At 37.2% G+C, this 17,147-nt stretch overlaps 1 protein-coding gene across 3 annotated transcripts in view; it reads right to left on the reverse strand.

Annotated features, from left to right (window-relative positions):
- The window catches only part of LOC111151090 (abnormal spindle microtubule assembly), a 66,403-nt gene that overhangs the window by 16,912 nt on the left and 32,344 nt on the right, over positions 1–17,147 (reverse strand). For 2 of the 3 annotated variants that reach the window (XM_022508857.1, XM_022508856.1), the window contains exons 17-18: positions 15,247–15,441; positions 372–5,123 (exon numbers count right to left, since the gene is read on the reverse strand). In XM_022508857.1, the coding sequence (XP_022364565.1) occupies positions 372–5,123; positions 15,247–15,441 (4,947 nt within the window). The remainder of the gene's footprint in view (positions 1–371; positions 5,124–15,246; positions 15,442–17,147) is intronic. The other variant, XM_022508858.1, reaches the window with a different exon arrangement.

Genomic DNA, 17,147 nt, shown 5'->3' on the forward strand with positions numbered 1-17,147 from the left:
GAATAAAGTTATACATTTTGGTCTAAATTTTGCCAAATCTCATTTTACCTCAGCTTAAATTTCTCACTTAAAATTTGTTTTTATTCAGCAGAGAACTCCCATTTATCAAACCATATTCTCAAAATTAACACCTATTGAAATGCATCATGCAGAGAGTGATCATGTTCAGAAGAATCCCAGTTCTGTGTTGTATTGGCTGAATTATCATTAGTGCCCTTTCTCTGCTCTCAAAAGTTCCATTTTAGAAGATAAATGAAATGGTCACATAAATGAAGTATTATTCTTTATGACCTGCTTAAGGTAATTTTACAAACTCTAACAAATATTGGTTAAAGAAAGAATGCAAGCTTTACATTTAAATATATAACTACCTGGATTTTTATGGTGCTATCTTTAATTTTCTGAAACTTCCGTTTCTGTATAAATCCTCTCGTTCTAGCTTGAATAATGATGATGCTGCTCCTAATTTGTAAATACAGTAGTCTTTGACGCTGTGCAGACAAAAGGGCTCTGTAGTGATTCTGTAAAACCAAGGCTGCCTTCCTATAAGATAAGAACCGCCTTCTTGTTTGCCACGTCCTGAAATACCGCTGGAGGGTCAGAGCGGCTGTTTTTTGCTGAACGAATCTTCTCTGCTGCACCGCCATCTGGAGGAAGGACTGAATCCGGAGGGCAGCACGCATCTGCGTTTCCAATTTCCTTGTGACCATTTCACAAAAAACGTTTTGAGTTGTTTCTGCAGCCTCTCTCTGAGGGTGCTCTGCCTCCTGTGAACACGCCACTGGGGAAGCTCTGCGCCACTTCGGAATCCCACGGGCCGAGCTGCTCCCAGCCCCACACCGAGTTTCTGTTCTGTGCGGGCGGGATGCGGACAGCTGGGCCACCGCGGCCGTGCTCGCCTCCGACAGGTTTCTCAGCTTCCGTCTAACTTTTACGCCTCTGAAAATAGCCAGGATAATTAGTAGAGATTTCTGAACTGCTAAAAATCGTTTTCTTTCCGTTTTTACTCTGACATATGACCTATAGTAATTCTGTATAACCACAACGGCAGTTTTCTTTGCTTGATAATCAAGTCTGGCCCTGTGCATTCGGTAGACTGACTGTATCAGTGTGGCAGCCAGCTGCATCTGCGGGACATCCGTTCGCACTTGAAAACTTCTGGGTGAAGACTGGACACAAATGCCTGCTTGGGAGCGCGCTGCGGTTAGTGCTCTGTATCGTCTTTGAACAAAAACTACTTTGGCTCTCAAGTGGAGAAAACGCTTCCTTATTTTGGAGGCTTTAAAATGCTTCTGAATAATAGTGGCAGCCTGCTGCTGTTTCTGAATCTCTTTCCTTATGATCGTGTCCTGGAAATCTGCCTGAGTACAGGTTGCTGCTTTCCTGAGGGCATCGTGTTGAAGGACTTCCTTTTTATTTGCTCGATATCTTTCTTGTATTACTTTTGCAGCCCACTGAATCTTTTGGTAAAAAAGATACTGCCTATACATTCTATATGAGCTTTGTATAATGATAGCAGCTCTGTGTTTTTCCCTTAAAAGCTGTCTTGCTTTCATTCCTTTATATGTGGCCTGAATGACCAAAGCAGCATGTCTTTGTTGGACATAATTTTCTCTTTGCAGTTTCGCAGCCCTGTATGTTCGGTAATGTTGCTGAATTAGAATTGTGGCATGTTTCCAAGCCTGAAATGCAACGTAAGTTCTGTGCATTCTGTAAGTGGCCTGGATGAGGACTGCAGCCTGGTGCATCTCCTGTAACTTCTTCTTTGCCGCCAGCCTTCGGTAAGACGACTGGATTGTAACGACCGCCCTTTTTAATTTCAAGAATTGGTGCAAGTGATGCTTGGCGCGAACAGTGGCCCGATATTTCCTCTGAACAAAAATAGCAGCTTTTTTGAGGGAAATGAATCTTTTCCTCATCACTGAAGATCTAAACCTGCTTTGAATAAGGGTTGCAGAGGAATGCATATTTTTCAAACATCCTCTAGCTTTCATCCCCCTAAACGCAGCCTGAAGGATCAGAGCAGAATGTCTTTGTTGGAGATACCATTGTCTCTGTAGCTGTGCAGCCCTGTTTGCTCGGAATTGCTGCTGGATTACAACTGAGGCATGTTTCAAGGCCTGATACCTCACATTGGCTCTGTGCATTCTGAAAGCTGCCTGGATGACCGTAGCCGCCCTGTGCATCTCTTGCATCCTTTTCCTGACCACCTGTCCTCTGTATGATGACTGGACTTTAATGACTGCCTTTTGTAACTGCAGGAATTGTTGGAAGCAATGCTTTGCACAAACAGTTGCACGGTATTTTCTCTGAACCCAAAGAACAGTTTTCCTGAGAGACAGGAATCTTCTTCTCATCCTGAGAGTCCTAAATCTCCTCTGAATGAGAGTTGCAGCTAAATGCCTAATTTTTAAATGTTGTCTAGCTTTCATCCCCCTAAAACCAGCCTGAATGCATATGACAGAATGCCTTAATTTGTTATACCTTTGAAATTGTATGTTTCTTTCCTTCACTGCGCGGTACCTTTGCTGTACTGTTTTTGTTACCTTCTTTAACTTACTAAAATAGGTTTGTTCTCTGTGTCTTCTATAATACGACTGAATGAGTGTGGCTGCACTTTGCATCTTTCTGAGAGTCTGTCTAACTCTCATTCCTCTAAAACTTGCCTGAAGAACAGTAACAGCTTTCAGAATTGTCAAGTACTTTGCACGCTGAATTTTACCTTGACAATATGCTCTGTATCTTACCTGAATTATGATAGCTGCTGTTCTCATTTTATGGTATCTCACTGTTGCCTGATGCATCTTAAACATGGCTTGAATAATAGTGGCTGCGATGTGCATGTGTTGGATTTGTCTTCTTGCTCGAATACCTCTATAAACTGCTTGAATTTTAACTGCTGTCTTCCTCAAATTAAGATATTCCTTACGTTGATGGCTTGCAATTTTAATATCTCGATACCATCTCTGAATTTTGACAGCCGCAGCTCTGCAGGTTGCATAGTTTTTTCTGGTTTTGTAAGCTCTGTATGTGGACTGTATAGTGACGGCTGCTTTGTTGCACTCCTTTATTTTTTTTCTTACTCTCGTACTTCGGTAAGCTGACTGTAAAATGACTGTAGCTGCTTTGCTTTTCAAGTACAACTGACGCTGTTTCCTTCCAACACTGTAAGCCCTATAATACATTTGAATCAGACAAGCAGCCTTTTTCATGATTTCCCACTTCTTTTGTTGTACATACATTCTGTAGTATGACTGTATGATGACCGCACATTCGCGCTGCTTTTGAATCCGCCTTCTCACTGTTCTGCCCTTCCATGTAGATTGAAGAATCAGTGCTGCTTTACGGAGTTCAATGTACTCCATGCGTTGCTTCTTTCCTGCAGTCCATGCTCTCCAGCGTCGCTGGATGACTAATGCTGCTGCTTTGAACAATCTGAACTGTTTCCGGGCTTTGGCCATTCTAAAAACAGACTGAATGTGCGCTGCAGCTTGATGTTCCCTTTTGATCTGCTTTCGCACTTTCCAGCCATGATAAGCAGATTGGAGAGAAATCACAGCTGCCTTGGTCTTTAGAAATTGCGTTCTAACACCACGGGCAGTCCTGTATGTTCTGTACCATCTCTGAATCTTGATAGTACACTGAAGCACATATTGATATCTCTTCCTTTTACTATAGCCTCTAAAAGCGGTCTGAATTTGAAGAGCAGCTATGGACTGTTGTTTGATTAGCTGGCGAACTTTATAACCTTTATAAGCTGCCTGCAAACAAGTGACTGCTCTCTTGACTTGCAGGAAGTTCTTCCTCTGATTGACCTGTGCTTTATATGCACGATAGTAACTCTGAATGACAACAGTTGCTTTATAAATTTCCAGGTAGTACTGCCGCGTCTTTCTCATTCTGAAATACGACTGTAGTGAGACGGCAGCTTGTCTTCGCAACTGCATGTGCTTTCGAACCAGGTGACCTCTAACAGAAGCTTGCAGTTTGACACAGGACACCCGCATCTGCACGTATTCTTGCCTCTGTAGTGCGGCCATTTTCGTGGAGCGGTACCGCTGCTGGATGAACAGCGTCGCTGCTCTCAAACGTGAATACTGCTTACGGCTTTGCTTCATCTTGACAACTGACTGTAACTTTACTGCAGCACTTTTTAGTCTCAGGAACTTTTTTCTGGAAATATAAGCTCTGTAACATGACTGAATTTTTATAATGGCTGTGAGGATGTGAATAAACTTTCTCCTGGCTTGCATCCCTCTATATGCCGACTGGAGAACGATGACAGCAAAACATGTTTTCTGGTAAGATGCTCGAACTTGCTTCGCTGAAACATAAGCTCGAAAATGAGTCTGAATTACAATGGCAGCTTTCTTTATCTTCCTATATTTCTGTAATTGTTGATTTTTTCTTACGTGTGCCTGCAACTTGGTAGTAATTTTCTTAAGGTTTAGAAATCGAAATCGGTCTTGTCTCATCCTCCAGTAGGACTGAAAAACACGAGCAGCTCTGGTTTGTCTGTGTAGATTACGAGCTCTCATCCTCCTAAAAGCAGCCTGCAGTCGAATGGCCGCAGCCCGTTTCTGCAAATACTTGATGCGCTCAGTCTTTGCTTTCAGGTATGCTTTGTAGTACTTCTGAAGGGTTAGTATAGCCTCTTTTTTTCTTTTATATAACTTTTGGGCTTGAAGGCTTCGGAATCTTGTCTGAATGATAACAACACAAGACCTAATGTGAATGTATTTCCGTAATTCTTTGTGCATTCTATACCATGATTGTATGACAACAGCAGATTTTTCTTCTTTAGCTCGTTTCCTGACATGCCACTCTCTAAAGGCTCTTTGCAGTGTTATTGCAGCTTTTATCTGTAATTGCATTTTACGTTGCTTCCATCTTCTGAACATAGACTGGATTATGAGACACGATGACTTTAGCATCTTATATCTCTGTTGATCATGTTTTCTTCTTAAATAAGCACGCCAATGTCTCTGAATTGTAACTGCAGCCCAAAGATATTGTTTGTAAGATGTAACAGCGATTATCATTCTTATCCTAGATTGCAGGATGACCGAATAATATTTCAATTTCAGAAATTGTTTTCTAGTGGAATATCTTCTCCAATATCTCTGAAAAAGGTAAGAAGGGAAACAAAGTAAAACACATAACTTTCTATACTTAGAACCTCTGCAAGTATTAATTTTTCTAACATTTGGCTTAAAAATAAACATATTAAATTAAAAAATAGTATTATTTTTGGAAAATACTTGTCTCTTTTGTTTGTAGTTTAATTTCTATATTGATAGAGCTGTAGCCAATTCAGAAACGCTTGTCTCAATCCTAATGGTATTCATATTGCATTTGTATTCCAAAGACAAAAGAAATGTAAAGCAAGTTCATATTCTAAAAGAATAACATACCAAAAAAATGGTCTAAATAAACTATAGTAATATTCTGCTATCTATTGATTCTAAGTCATTTCCTACGAATATAGTTTGGATTTTGTTTTCTCCCCTTAATCTCAAGGCTGCTAAGCCATCTTGTAATGACTGGAAACTGTTTATGTGAGGGATCCTACACTTAGAAACAAGTGAGTTAGATCATTCTTAGTCATTTTTTTCATTAAGAATTAAATTACTACTTCTTCGTAAGTTTAGGAATTATGGACAGTCAAAAAGTAGAATTCTGAAAAGATACAAGAAGTGAAAAACATTTGTTTCTTGAATAGCCAACGTTGCTTTCTTCCCATACCACCCACATTCCCTAACTCCTTCATTAGGGCAACACTGAGGGGAGAATTACCTATTGTAGCCTACTTTACCTTACGTATAAGCTAAACAGTATAGGGGCTAAGTACTTCTGTCTCCTAGAAGTACTAACACTGTTATGCATCTGTGCCTGTTCCAAGCCCACCTGTTCCAAGCCCACCTCTCCATGGGAGAGGAGAGTTAGGACCACTCTATGTTTTCCCAACAGATATTGCCTTATTCTTTACTATGTGTCAATTGTGATTTTGTTCCTACTCTTGAGCCTGATAAGAAATAATGAAACATCACATTACTATGAAGAGATGCATAAGTAATTAAAACACTTATCCAACTATATTTAAGCATATTAATGCAAAATGACATTGAAAACTCTAAGTTTGATGCAAATGTGAAGGATTTTATTAAGCCGCCTCAAAAAAGTAGGGAAAAGTAAAGCAGTTATTATTCAGAGTTGTAGTTGCCATTCTTTTTCTTTTCTTTCTTCTAGATGTTCATTTGTGAAACCTTCAAACTCAAAAATTAAAGAGTGAGTGTGGATAGCTTATTATACTTTGATAATCATTTCTTCTGAACACTGTTACCAGTCTCCATTACTGAAATGGTAATCAGTGTTGATATAGCTCATGGAAGGTAAGTTCTTCCCCTCTCATCGCTGTAGAGACTGAGCAGCACTGCCATCTGTCTGTTAATACTAAGTAGCTTTGGGGTGCCTGGGTGGTTCAGTCATTAAGCGTCTGCCTTTGGCTCAGGTCATGATCCCAGGGTCCTGGGATCGAGCCCCGAGTTGGACTCCCTGCTCAGAGGGAAGCCTGCTTCTCCCTCTCCCACTCTCCCTGCCTGTGTTCCCTCTCTCTGTGTGTCTCTCTCTGTCAAATAAATAAAAATCTAAAAACAAAACAAAACAACTAAGTAACTTTAACTACAGAGCATTATGTATAATTTACTTATTTAATTCTCACAAAAACAAAGAAAACTTACAATGCAAAACTCTTCCCAAAGTCACATACCAAGTACCAAGAGTTGATATTAGGGCCTAGATTTTCATATAAAAGAAGGTGCTCTTTCTTCTCCACTGTAGGTATCTGTAGTAGATTGCTTTCAAAACTCCAATTCTTCATCTCTCCCTATCTCCACAACCTTTGTCCTCTTACTAAAGACACAGAGTCTCTGCTTGATCTTGGCTAGGGTAGTCATAGAAAGAACACAGCATACCAGTGTAACCAGAGGTCAACAGAGGTTTCTGGCCAGAGAACTAAACAGGGTAGCCCTAAAAACACCTGGAAAGTCCCAGGGAGACTGAAGAGAAGGGATAGTTCAGAAAAGCAATCCCTTAATGTTATGAATTCCTGGGTTCACCATTAAGCTGTGTACCATTAAGCAGACTAGCCTTTGAGTAATGATCATCACCATCTAGATCCCAAACTGGTCACTCGATGACATACACATGGGACTGATACAAGTATCACTGTAAACGCTTTAAAAAAGGAACTGATGTTGAAGCCGTACCCAAGGAAGGCTGATAAGAAGTTGTGGCCTGAACCCAGCATGGCAGATCATCTCATAAAACTAAAATATCAACATTCACATAACATTCAAAATATTCAAGATGTAATTAAAAATTACTTGGCATAAAAACAGAATGAAAACGTCAACTTCCATGGGAAAAGACGATCGATAGATGCCAATGGAGATGACCTAGACATTGGAATTACCTGACAAAGACTTTAAAACAGATGTAAAAATGTTCCAAAAGTTGAAACTGATGGAAGAATAGAAAGTCTCAGCAAAAACATCAAAGATACAAATAAGAACCAAATGAAAATATTAGAACTGAAAAACACAATAACCGAAATAAAAAAAAACTCAGTGGAATGGCTCAATAGCCGAAAAAAGATAATAAAACAATCAACAAACTTGAAGATCAATACAAAGAATCTAGGTTGAAAAGGAAAAATGATTTAAGAAAAAAATATCTCAACAAACTAAAAATAGACAGGAACTTTTTCAATATGATAAAGAACATGTATTCAAACCTACAGCTAACATCAAACTTAATGTTGAGAAACTAGATGCTTTTCCCTTAAGATCTGGAATAACAAAAGGAGGTACCCACACCATTCCTATTCAACATCTACTAAAAGTCCTGGCTAATGTAGTAAGAAAAGGATATAAAAGGTATACAAAAGACAAAAATAATAAATCTTTCTTTGTCCACCGGTGACGTGATCATCTATGTAGACAATCCAAAGAAATGACCAAAAAAACTCCTGGAACTAACAAACAATTAGAGCAAATTTGTAGCATATTAGTATTAGTAGCAACAAACAAACAAACAAAAAAAACCCACTTCAAAATACACCTAAATATACACAGGATTTGTCTGAGGAAAACTATGAAACTAATGAAAGAAATCAAAGAAGATGTAATTAAATGGAGAGAGAGAGATCACGTTCATTGGTAGAAGACTCAATGCTGACACTTATTCCCAACTTAGTCTATAAATTCAGTGCAATCTCAATCAAAATCTTGCCTAGTTACTCTGTGGATACCAGCAAACTGATTCTAAAGTTAAATGGAGAGGCAAAAGACCCAGACTAGCAAACATAATATTAAAGGGAAAGTAAGCTGGAGGACCAACATTATCCAGCTTCAAAACTTAATATAAAACTATAGTATTCGAGGGGCGCCTGAGTGGCTCAGTGGGTTAAGTCTCTGCCTTCGGCTCAGGTCACAGTCTCAGGTCCTGGGGTCCAGCCCCGCATTGGGCTCTCTGCTCAGCAGGGAGCCTGCTTCCCTCTCTCTCTGCCTGCCTCTCTGCCTACTTGTGATCTCTGTCTGTCAAATAAATAAATAAAATCTTAAAAAAAAAAACCAACTATACTATTTGAGACAGTATGGTATTGGCAAATTAATAGACAAAGAGGTCACTAGAACAGAATAGGGAGTCCAGAAGTATACCCATGCAACACAGTCAATTGATCTTTAGCAAAGGAACAACCCAAGTGAGTACACAAAGGATAATTTTGTTTGGTTTCAAAAAATGACGCTGGAATAAGCAGACAAACATAAGAAAAAAATGAATCTCAACACTGACTCTTTGCCTTTCACAAAAATTAACCAAAATAAATCATAGATCTAAATGTACAATGTAAAATCATAGAACAATGTCTAGAAGATAACAACAGAATATCTGAGGGACTTTGGGTTTGGCAATGGCTTTTTAGATATAATGCCAAAAATATAATCCATGAAAGAAAAAAAACTGATCTCCAGTTTCATTAAAATTAAAAAATTCTGCTCTGTGAAAAACTGTTAACAGAACAAAAAGATAAGCTGCAGACTAGGAGAAAATATTTGCAAAATACATATCTGATAAAGGATTTGTATCCAAATCCTTTAAACAAAGAACATTTAAAACGCCACAAGAAAATAAAAAATGGATAGTAAGAATTAAAAAATTGGCAAAAGATCTGAACACATCATAAAAGAAGATATACAGATGGTAAATAAGCATATGAAAAGATGCTCAACATCATACAGCATTAGGGAATTGCAAACTGGAACAAAGTGATGCCAATATATATCTATTAGAATGGCTAAAATCTAAAACACCGCACACCAAATGCTGGCCAGGAAGGAGAGCAACAGGAAGTCTCATTCATTGCTGGTGGGAATGCAAAATGATACAGCTACTGTGAAAGACAGTTTGACACTTTCTCACAAACTTAGTTTTATCATATGATCAGGCAATTCCACTCCAAGGTACCTACCCAAAGAGGCTGAAAACAGGTCCACAGAAAAAAACATCTGTACACAGATGTTTATAATTTTTTTTATATGTTTATAATTTTTTATTCATAACTGCCAAAAATCAGAAGCAACCAAGATATCCTTCAATAGGTAAATGGATTAAAAAAAATAATAAATCCTAGAGTAAATCCAACATAGAATGTTATTCAATGATAAAAACAAGTAAGTTATCAAGCCCAAAAAACACATTAAAGCAACTTAAATGTATATTGCTAAGGGAGAGAAACCAATCTGAAAAGGCTACATACTGATGGATTCAAACTACAGGACATTCTGGGGGAAAAAAAAAAAACAAAAAACAACTATGGAGACAGTAAAAAAAAAAATCAGGGTTTGCCAGGAATTGTGAGGAGGGGTAAGGGATGATTAGGTGGAGTACACAGGATTTTCAGGGCAGGATTTTGATCAAACACATGTAACGACACCACACAAAAAGTGAACCCTAATTGAACTATGGACCTTAGTTAATAATAATAATGTATCACTGTGGGTTTATAAGTTGTAAAAAATGTACTACAAAAAAATAAAGCAAAGCAACAGAAATGATAAACATCTGCATTAACAGCATAGAATATTATTCTGATGTATTGTTTAAAATATTTATTATGATTAAGCAAAAATTAACATTCCCTGATGTGATTTTAATTGCATATAGATGTAGTAAGCAAGATAACTAAACATAAAAGTGGGAGACAGGACACAGGGGGACTTAGATAGTGGTAGGCTTTCTATATTCAACTTAAAGTAATAAAATATTAATTCTAAGTATATTAAAAGTTACATATACTGTAACCCCTAGAGCAATCACCAAAAGACAAAACAAACAATAAAAACCTGTCCAAAGGGAAACAGAAAGAAAATAGACTAAAGTGTAACACTATCAAGCGTTCAAAGAATTGAAAAGCCAGGAAAGGGGAAAGGGAAGAATGAAAGAATGGAAACATTCAGAAACAATAAAAGGATAGAACTAAATTCACAAATATCAATAAATGCTTAAAATATAGTCTAAACCACCAATCAAAAGACAGAGATACATGAAAAAACAACAACAACAACGAAATGCTGTCTAGACTTCATGTCATACATAATCATGTAAGTAATTAACAAGTAAAAGGAAAGAAAAAAAATATCCTGCAGATGGTAGTGAAGTCCACAACCAAGCTGGAGTAATTAAAGTACAGCCAGCAAGGTAGATTTCAGAGCAAGGAAAACTATGAGAGATAAAAAAAGAACATTACATAATGATAAAAGACCCACCTCACCAAGAAAATAGAACCATCTCAAATGTGCACGTGCCTAACTACAGAGTGTCAATATACATGATGACAAAATGAAAAGAACTGAAAGAAGAAACACATATTCCATTACAGTTGAGAGATTTACACACTATTCTTTTACTGAGAGAGCAAATAGAAAATCAGTCAGGATATAAAAGAACTAAATAACACCAAACAAACAGATTTAACATTTACCGAACACTTTACCCAACAACAACAGAATACACATTCTTTTTAAGTATGCAGAACATTCACCAAGACTAGCAAACTTCCTGTAAAAGATTAGGAGAAAATAGTTGCAAAAATACTGACAAAGAATTTGTCTCCAGAATATGGAAAGAATTCTCAAAACTCTCAAAATTCTCAAACCTCAATAAGATAAACAATTCAATTACAATAATAAGCAAAAGATTTCAACAGACACTTCACAAGATATCCTGAAGACAATCAAGCACTTGAAAACATATACGTCATTTGTGATTAGGGAAATGAAAAATAAAACCAAGATTAGATACCACTACACATCTAAAACAATGGCTAAAAAACATTGACATCATAGTGTTGGAAGATGTGGAGCAATGAGAACTCGTATACACTAGGGTTGGAATGAAAAGTGGTAGAGCCACTCTAGAAACCAGTTTGCCAGTATCTTATAAAGTTAAACATACACTTACCAAGTGCCAGCAATCCCACTCATAAATATTTACCTTCAAGAAATGAAATTATGGGGCACTGGGTGGCTCAGTGGGTTAAGCCTCTGCCTTCGGCTCAGGTCATGATCTCAGGGTCCTGGGATCAAGCCCCGCATCTGGCTCTCTGCTCAGCAGGGAGCCTGCTTTTCCCTTCTATCTCTGCCTGCTTTTCTGCCTACTTGTGATCTCTCTTTCTGTGTCAAATAAATAAATAAAACCTTTTAAAAAAATATGAAATGAAATTACCTAAAACTGGGAACAACACAAATATCTTTCAACAGGTTAATGTAAAATCAAATTGTGGGGGGCACCTGGGTGGCTCAGTGGGTTAAGCCTCTACCTTCAGTTCAGGTCATGGTTTCAGGGTCCTGGGATCAAGCCCCACATCGGACTCTCTGCTCGGCAGGAATCCTGCTCCCCACCCCTCTCTCTGACTGCCTCTCTGCCTACTTGTGATCTCTCTCTCTCTGTCAAATAAATAATAAAATCTTAAAAAAAAATCAAATTGTGGTACCTCCATACAACAGAATACTACTCAGCAATGAAAACAAACTATTCATATATGCAACAACTTAAAGGAGTCTCAAAGGCATTACGCTCAGTGAAAAAACGTGAATCTCAAAAGGCTACATACTATATGGCTCCATTTAGGTGACATTCTCAAAAAGGCCAAACTATGGTAACAGAGAACAGAGTTATGGTCACCTGGAGCTGAGTGTAGCTGGAGGAATGACAACATACAGCACCCAAAAGTTTTTCTGGGTGATGAACTGTTCTGTAACCTGAGATAGTGATTACACAAATATGTACATGTGTTTAACTTTATGGAATGGCACATCAAAAAAGGTCTATTTTACTGAGTGCTAATTTAAAAATTAAAATTTTAATGTTTTTTGGGGCGCCTGGGTGGCTCAGTGGGTTAAAGCCTCTGCCTTCGGCTCAGGTCATGATCCCAGGGTCCTGGGATTGAGCCCACATCGGGCTCTCTGCTCAGCCTGCTTCCTCCTCTCTCTCTGCCTGTCTCTCTGCCTACTTGTGATCTCTGTCAAATGAATAAATAAAATTAAAAAAAAAAATTTAATGTTTTTTAAACTAAATTTTTAAAAATGTATCATATAGATAGACCTCTTGCATCAAATCATAAAACCAAGTTGGGAGACATTTAAACAAGACCAAAATAAATAGGGAATAGATACCATGTTCAGTATTTATTAAATCTCAAATTCCAACACTTTTGAACTTCAGATTCTAAATATGTATGAAAATTCAGAGAATTAAAATAACTAAAATCTTGGGGCATCCAGGTGGCTCAGTCATTAAGCATCTGCCTTCGGCTCAGGTCATGATTTCAGGGTCCTGGGATCGAGCCCTACATCTGCTCCCTGCTCACTGGGAAGCCTGCTTCTCCCTCTTCCACTCCTCTTGCTTGTATTCCCTCTCTCGCTATCTGTCTCTGTCAAATAAGTAAACAAATAAAATCTTAAAAAAAAATAACTAAAAACTTCTTTAAAAAAAAATGAAGAAGGAGGACTTATCTACTAGATATCCAGATTTCACATAAAGTCAGAATACAAGGCCCAAAGAAAGAAAAAAAAAAAACCAATAGAACAGAAAAAAGCACAGATAGGAACAGAAGCACAGATATAAGAATTTTTGATGTATGCTAAAGGTGGCACAGTAATCAGGCAAGGATGGTTGTTTCAGTAAAATGACTGAAACAACTGGATATCCATTAAAAAAAAAAGTTCTGTAACACAAATCAGGAGAGATCTAAATGTGAAAGATAATACACTAAAGCTTTTAGAATATAATGTAGAAGAGTATCTTCAAAAGGCCTTGGGTTATGGTACACAAAAATACACTAACCATCATTGAAAATTAAGAATTTTCATTTCATAAAACAGTAAATCACAGTCAAGGAGAAGATATTTAAACACCCAAATCCAACAAAATTCTAATAACCAGAATATTCAACATGTCTTACAAATTTATAAGAAGGCAAACAATCAAAATGAAAAACTGAAAAGAGACTTGAAATAGAGCTTCACAAGAGAAGATTTCCAGTTTAAAAAGGTGTCCAATATCATTAATTATCAAGAAAATGCAAATTAAAACTACTCCAGGATATGATACACAACCACTAGAATGGCTAAAATTAAAAAGACAATTTCCAAGTATTTATTTACCTGAACATGGAGTTACATGATCACTCTTAAACAGCTGGTGTGTGCTACAGTCGCTTTATAAACTTTTTGGCACTATCTACGAAAACTGAAATCTATACACTCAAAAACCAAACAATTGTACTCATGTATATATCAAACAGAGTGAATATATTTCACACCAGAAGGCACATTCATGGAAGCATTCATTACTCATAATGACTCAGAACTGGAAAGCCAAATGTCCAACAACAATAGAAAAGATAAGTAAATTACAGAATATTATAGACTGAAAGTTAAATCACAGTGACACTCAATGCTGATAAATCTCACAAATTTAATAACGTAGAATAAAAGAATTTACATGGTTTGAACCTACCTACATAAAATTCAAATAACAGGCAAGACAAAATTATAGTGTTTAGAGAAGATGTCTAGAAAAATGGCATATATTAGAATAATGGTTATGGGCAGGGGTAAGGGACTTAATGGATTGTGAAATGGCTTCTGAGAAGCTGACAATATTCTATTTCTTGACCTAGTAGTGGTTAAGTGGGTATTAACTTTGTGAAAAACTATTGGGCTTTACATTTGTGTTCTGTGCCATTTTCCATGTGTAATACTTCACATTAAAAAAAGTTCAAAAAAAAAAAGAATTTATTAAATCAGAATCTTTCACTTATCAATAGTAGTAGCCAGACACAAAAACTTCTAAATTTATAAAACAGATAAAATTATGGGGTGAAGCTTCAATGACACTTACATAGCGCAAATTTAAATAGTACACCTCTGCTGTTATTAAAACAGAACCTAATATCAAAAACGTATAAAGAATTTGTCTGCTATGTAGATATGTTCAATTTTTTTTACTAAGTAGAAAACTAACATAGGTATTCTATAGATTATAGGTGATATTTTGTTATATGCCAACTAAATGGGCTACAGAGGAAAACATGCACACATTTATCCCAAAATAAGTTCCAGAACCCACAGTGGAGATTAAACGATGAGCTTGGTTGAGTGTGTGGATACACAAAGTAAAATGATACAGTATGTCAGCATGTCCCATGGAGCATAAGACTGTAAATCCCTACTATAAAACAAAGACAGAAGAGGTAAAGAATTAGACTTCAGAGAAAAAGAGGTATTTCAATTTGTTTGAGACTTATGCTGAATATAGCAAAGAGTTTTAGAGGTAGTAGGAAGATATTAAATATTTGTTCAAGTACCAGAAAAATTTGAAAGCCTAAAATATAATTGAAAACTTTATCATATTTTACTTTCTTCCTTAAAAATGTCATTAAAAGGGGCGTCTGAGTGGCTCAATGGTTAAGCCTCTGCCTTCAGTTCAGATCACGGTCTCAGGGTCCTGGAATCGAGCCCCACATCAGGCTCTCTGCTCAGTGGGGAGCCTGCTTCCCCCTCTCTCTCTGCCTGTCTCTCTGCCTACTTGTGATCTCGCTCTCTCTGTCAAATTAACAAATGAAATCTTAAAAAAAAAGTCATTAAAACTTTTTAAATTCCAAAACCCAGGATACTATACCTGAATAACTGATGCTGATTCATTTTGAACTTTTTCTAGTTTTTCCTTTTTTAACATTAATAATTTTCTCTGTGCTAAGAGTCTTCGCCAGTATTTCTGAATGGTCGATGCTGCATTAATCTCCTTCTTCAATCGTTGTTTACTTAGGAAATTGATTACAGCTGATTGAATAATTCTTGCAGCTTTGTCTCGCTCCTTAAAAAAAAAAAAAAAAAGCAAAGATGAATCAAAAGCTTAATTACTGGGGCACCTGGGTGGCTCAGTGGGTTAAAGCCTCTGCCTTCGGCTCAGGTCATGATCTCAGGGTCCTGGAATCGAGCCCCGCATCAGGCTCTCTGCTCAAGCAGGGAGCATGCTTCCTCCTCTCTCTCTCTGCCTGCCTCTCTGCCTACTTGTGATCTCTGTCTGTCACATAAATAAATAAAAATCTTTAAAAAAAAAAAGCTTAATTACTTAAGTTTGTAAGAAAATCATCTATTAAATATTAATCAAACTGATCCTGAAAATAAAACATCCCCCCGACTTAAGATATGCTCATCTTTGGAATATAGATACTTTCAGGAATGTTGAAAGGTCTGATAGGTGGAAATGCATATATATATTTATATAATGGAACAAAAATTCCCAAGGCTATAATCCTAAAATAAAGATCACAGGCATGTTTGATATATCATCTCAATAATCAATATAAAGGCTATTTAAATGTGGTATGTTTCAGGGTACCTGGGTGGCTTAGTCATTAAGTGCCTGCCTTCGGCTCAGGTCAGGGTCCCAGGGTCCAGGGATCAACAGGAAGCCTACTTTTCCCTCTCCTCCTCCCCCTGGTTGTGTTCTCTCTCTCGCTGTCTCTCGGTGTCAAATAAAGAAATAAAATCTTTTAAAATGAATGAATGAATGAATGAATGAATGAAGTATGTTTCTCAGATTACAGCCCAGAGAATTCATGTTTGATTTTGAAAAAAGCGGTGGACCACAGGAGGAAATAAAAAAGAAAAAAGGAGGTCCTAAAATAAACAAAATGCCTTGCAATATAAGGTAGTCTTGCTTTGTAACAACTCGAACAAAAAGGGAGAAGCAGCAAAATATTTACTTTTAGCACAGAATACTTTATGGCTTTAAGGCATAGACAATCAAGATGACAGAATATCAGGTTATGGGAAGTGGTAGCAGGACTGCTTGATAGCTTAAGTGGCCGAAAAAGAGCTACCTGCCCTGGGAGCACCATAGGCTGATACCCCATACACCTCTATTTCTATTATTTCTAATGATGAAGTACTAGCAAAAACAACATAGGTCAAATACTTACTAGGCATCAGGCACCATTCTAAGCACTTCATGAATGCTTCATCTAAATCTCACACAACCATAAGAACAGATGAACAGGAACCACTTTTATGACTATGGGGAAACTGAGACAGAGAAGTCAAGTAGACTGTCAGTCTACTGGGTGGATAACCAGTATTCGAATGAAGCAATCACTTTGCCACACCCTCAAGGCCAGATTTATCATTTCAGTTACCTGAATTGGAAACTAGAATATAAATTATTTCTTGTGGTGGAAAGAACAATTTATAGCATGTAGCTATAAATTTATAGTTATTTATAACTTTATGTAGCTATCTGGAACAGCTCACTATCCAAGGACGGGCTCTATATAGACATTAGATTCTAATTATTAATTAATTATAATCAGGCATTGAGATCTATGGGTGGAAACTGCACAGTATGGGAACACATTCAACTATGGAAGGGATCAAACAGCCACTCTAAGAAAGGAAAAATGTAGTTAATGGATTGAAACAAATACTAAGAAATGGTGAGAGTCATATATTACATCACTCCTAAATGGAAAAAGACTAGACAATTCTAAAATTGGGGTAGAATTATGTCCAACAAATTGA

Source organism: Enhydra lutris, unplaced genomic scaffold (genome assembly GCF_002288905.1).
Source record: "Enhydra lutris kenyoni isolate GAN:26980312 unplaced genomic scaffold, ASM228890v2 scaffoldscaffold25, whole genome shotgun sequence".
Lineage (NCBI taxonomy): Eukaryota > Metazoa > Chordata > Mammalia > Carnivora > Mustelidae > Enhydra > Enhydra lutris.